Genomic DNA, 4,625 nt, shown 5'->3' on the forward strand with positions numbered 1-4,625 from the left:
TTTTAAAAGTTGCGTAGCTCAAGTGATAAATAAGTAGGCAAAAACCTCAGCAGTTATTACTACACAGCATATTTTGACATTGGATCATGCCAAAGCAAAAATGATAGCTGCAGGAGAGAAGAGCCCCAAACAAATCAATCGTTATAGTGTCAAAGCTGACCATCAGACTTGGGAACATAGATTTGTTAGAGACCTTGAACATTTGGTGTTGATAAGAAACAACTCAATTAATGTAGTCATGCAGACTGACATCCATGTACATTTATACTTTGAAGAGTGAAGCGCTTTATAAAGGTCACACATTGAAGAATCAGTGAAGAATTGCAGGCGTATCCAAAACAGGAAGTTGTACATTACCAGTAGTAATTATTAATAACATCAAAATGTTCTGTATTTTAATTTTGCTTGTAGTGAGCATTGGATCTTGCTAAAGAAATAGAGATGCTGCTCTCTTGCCATCAGATCCGTTAGGCACGAAATAATAGTCAGAGGCTTGCAAGCTCAGAAATGGGGTGTGAGGCTGGAAGGCAGGTGTTACTAGGTACCCATGAATACCCTCTAAATGTCGGCTATAAATCTCTGTTCATTATACAATTAGCTCTGAAAACTTGTGCTTGCAGTTGTTAGCTCAATGTACAGTGTTGCTTGACATGGGCAGGATTTGCCTTACCATGTAGGAAGACAAGCAAAACTAAGTACCGTACTATCTTACCTGGTGGTTTAAAAGCTGTTATGCTGCAGTTCAAGTCCTCTTATATTTTCTAGGGTGCTCAAAGAGCTTATCTCCTCTTTTAAAGAGTCTCCTGGTAACACAGCATTACAGCAGCTGCTGAGAAACTGCCTTTTTTTTTTTTTCTTTTTTCCACTCAAATCCATACATAAACTAAGGGTCACTGAGATATATATGAGGCAGAAGCTTGCTGGACATCTTTGAATTGTGCAAAAGCCACAGCTTTCTGGTAATGTGTTCCTCTGCTGCTCAGGAAGATAATTTTCCCAGTGAGCTGTGGTTTGTCATCTCTTATATGGAGGGACACTCTGTCCTGGCTGTCCCCTAGGCTTCCTGCAGGACTGTAGCTGGCCACTTAAGATCCTGTTTACCCATCTAGAGGACAGGGCGGTTTAAAGAAAGAGTGCCTTCCTCGCACCTTGGTGGGGCAGTCAAACTCAGGGTTCATTTGACCACTGCAGGATGGGAGCTGTAGATGTGGTGGCACTCAGAGCTGACCTCCAAACCTGGTAGGTCTTGCCAGGAGGTCAAGCCATTCTCCTGAAGAGCTCAGATGTGAGTTGGTGGCTCAGAGTTTCTTCCAAACCAGGCTGAATTTACAAAGCTCAGATGTAATGGCACTGTTGATGCTTAAACAGATATGCCTTTGTGCTTGTGGAAACCGGTGATGGCTCTTCCATTCAGCCCTCAGTTAGAGGGGCTCATCTGAGTGGTAGAAATGTGATTTACATTGTAATCACTTTGTATTTTGAAAAAGCAGGTGATGGCTGGCGAGCCTGGGGTGGGAGGGACTGGAGAGACAAGGATGTGGCTGCTGCATATTGAAGGACAGCTGCCACAGTTTTCTATTACCCACTCGTGGTGGACATCCAAGCACTCGAGCAGCCAGAGGGGCAGGAGGCCTTTCTTGGCCCTCAGCACAGGGAGAACAACTTCAATTTATGTCTCCCTTTGTCCTCTGCCTTCTTACAATCAGTGCAGTAATGTAGAAATGGAGAAATACAGTCCCTGCATATCTAGGAAGCTCTGAATTGCTTGACTTAGCTATGAATTTGGGTGGTGTGTTCTTGTGTATGGAGTGCCTTCTACTGCTGCTGTGTTTTTATGGTCTTACCAGTGGGTTGTTTCATTTTGTTTCTTGAATTTCTTTATTGTTTCTGATCTTGTTTTTCCCCTCACTCAGGATCTGATTCAGGAAATAAATGAATTGCGGTTGAGAGTGGGAGAAATGGACAATGAAAGACTCCAGTATGAGAAAAAACTGAAAACAACCAAAGTAAGTGAGGCTGAGGGGAAGAAGCAGAGATGGGTGTAAGTCAGGCTTTAGAAATTCCCTCTCTTTTTGCCTGGTCCTTGCCTGCACCCTGCAAAATCCTGAGCACACTCAGGCCTGAGAGTTTCATGGTACTCACTTAGCAACAGGGGTTATTTTCAAATTTCATGCTATGGTTTTCAGATCTGGGCATTGATTTTTATGAAGGATAGCTTATCATGCAGCTGGCTGTTAACAGTAAATTTATTACTTGTTTAGACCCTTGTTTCATGTATGTGTCAAGAAGCACCAGTTGCAGTACTTAAAGTGTGTGCCACAGGTGAGACCAAAGCTGAGCATTTATTTTCTCCTAAACGTGCTAAAAGTCAGCTACTTCTGAGGAGAAAACATTCACCTAAGTAATTCTAGCAGCCTGTTTCTCTAATTGTCTAACTTCTCTTTGCTATTTAGCCTTGTCTTTTTTCTATCTTTCTCTCACTCCTCTGTCTCTGTTACCAGTCTTTAATGGCCAAACTTTCTAGTATGAAAATCAAGGTGGGTCAGATGCAGTATGAAAAGCAGCGGATGGAGCAAAAAAGCCAGATGCTAAAGGTGTAGTAGTTTTTGGGTAACATTGGGCCTGTTTTGAATCTTTCATGTTCCACTGTTTTGCGGTCTGTCTTGCATCATGCTGTCATGCGCTGTCATTAATTGCTGTGTGTTGATATGCAGTGCACCCTTTTCCATTAGACGTGGAAAGCTCTTTATGTAGATATTCCTTGTGAACAGCATTTCTATAGGATGGGACAGGATTTTAGTGTTGTGAACTTTGCATAGATTACACATAATGGAATTAGACTCGGGTTAAAATCATTCCCCATTCAAGGTAAGATTGCCTGTTTTGTAGCTTCTGTCCATTATTCAAACAGAACTTTTCCTCACCTTTTTAGAGAAAATTTATTCATGAGAACTAGCTAGAAAATAGTGATTCTTTTATACTATCCCATCTTCCACATGTAAATTTACATATCGTGTTTCTAATTCAGGGGAAGAAATACACTTCAACAACACATGCAGCTCTAGTTGCCCATGGGCAGCTTCTCAAGTGATCAAGAGATGGTCTTATTTTGGAGAAGCATGGGTCCTACACTGGCAGAAATCCCATCAGATTCAGTACTAAGTTGGAACACTGGAGGATTGTATTGCCCAGCCACAGTTCTGGAAAAATTTCTTGACAATTTTAAGATTGATCTGTTTTTTAATGATGCTTTAGAGCAAACAGGAACAAATTTCAGGAAATTCTGTAGTCTGGGCTATAGTTTGGGTTGCAGACATCGCTATATATTTGCAACAGATCTTTTGAAGCTCAGGAATATACCTAAGCCACAGTAATCTAGTTTGGTTTATTCCTTTAAGGATTTAAAACTTCAGTTAGAAGCTTTGAATGCCAGAATTATGCGTCTTGCCTTGTTTTGTTTTGTTTACAAACTGAACAAATTAAATCTTCAGTGGTGGGTACGTTTGCACTGAGGGTCCTGTCTTGATGATGCTGTTGCACAAGGTATCCTCAGACATCAAAGAAACATGTTACTAAACTGGGTAGGATTTGACTCAAATTTTTAAAAGTTAAATGCATGGATCTGTGCCAGTCACTTGCTAGTGCAGATGGTTAGATCTAAGCTAAAATTTGACAGCATTTATCTAATACACCCCAACTCCCCCAAACACCATCTGTCTTATTCCCATGAATCTCAGCTCTAAGCTGCCTTTCCTAATGCTTGATCAGCAAACCCAAACTGTGGCAGAGATACCACATTTTCATCTGAACTGCTTTCCAGTATGTGTTTATGTGCTTGATGGTGTTGTGATTGATTTTTTCTTTCATAGAAGCCATGGTTATTTCTGAAACTGTCCTCAGCTTGGTGTAAGCACAGTTTCATAATTGTCCAGCTTTGAACATGCAAAATGCCCTATAAAATCCAAAATAAGTGTTCATAAATTTTAGCATTTAGCCTCATCACCTCCATTTTTTCTGTCTCTGCAAGGTTAAATAAATAAGAAAACGGCTTTTTTTTTTTTCTTTATTCTTTCTTTTTTAAATTTAGATGTAAAACCTCTTTTCAGTTATACATGAGACTGACCCGTTTGGACCCTATGTCCCCTGGTTTTACCCCTTTACGGACTCAGCAGTCTGTTGTGATGTTCAGAGTCAGTTTGGTGGGTGTACTTTCAGCCAGTGTAAATGTCAGGGAGCCCTTGGTCATTTCTGCTGGCTGAGGACCTTATCCACTGTGCTTCACGGGGGAATTTTGGAAACATCTCAGATGTGTGTGAAAGCTGTCACTGAGTGAACCTGTGTCTGTTACAGGATGAACTGGCAGCTTTGAAAGACAAACTAGAGCAGAAGGAAGTGGAGGTAAAAAGGTTGCAAGAAAAATTGGTTTGCAAGCTGAAAGGAGAAGGAATCGAAATACTGGACAGAGGTAAGAAGAATGGAAGCTCTCTCACCATGTCCTCCTTGGTCACCTCATCTAAGGTCATGTTTCCATGGATGGTTGTACAGGAAATAAGATATAAAAGCCTTAATTTTAATATACTATCTATCTTCGTGTTTACTTCTTTTAAAGTATTTAGTGGGTATTC

The 4,625-nt window shown here is 40.8% G+C and overlaps 1 protein-coding gene across 4 annotated transcripts in view; it reads left to right on the top strand.

The window, feature by feature from the left end:
- PPFIBP1 (PPFIB scaffold protein 1) overlaps positions 1 to 4,625 on the top strand; it is a 52,524-nt gene that overhangs the window by 20,196 nt on the left and 27,703 nt on the right. For 3 of the 4 annotated variants that reach the window (XM_010176934.1, XM_010176937.1, XM_010176938.1), the window contains 2 exons: positions 1,914 to 2,006; positions 4,351 to 4,465. In XM_010176934.1, coding sequence (XP_010175236.1) covers positions 1,914 to 2,006; positions 4,351 to 4,465 — 208 coding nt within the window. Of the gene's footprint in view, positions 1 to 1,913; positions 2,007 to 2,501; positions 2,595 to 4,350; positions 4,466 to 4,625 lie in introns of all 4 variants that reach the window. The other variant, XM_010176933.1, reaches the window with a different exon arrangement.

Source organism: Antrostomus carolinensis, unplaced genomic scaffold, assembly GCF_000700745.2.
Source record: "Antrostomus carolinensis isolate BGI_N321 unplaced genomic scaffold, ASM70074v2 scaffold22981, whole genome shotgun sequence".
Classification (NCBI taxonomy): Eukaryota; Metazoa; Chordata; class Aves; order Caprimulgiformes; family Caprimulgidae; genus Antrostomus; species Antrostomus carolinensis.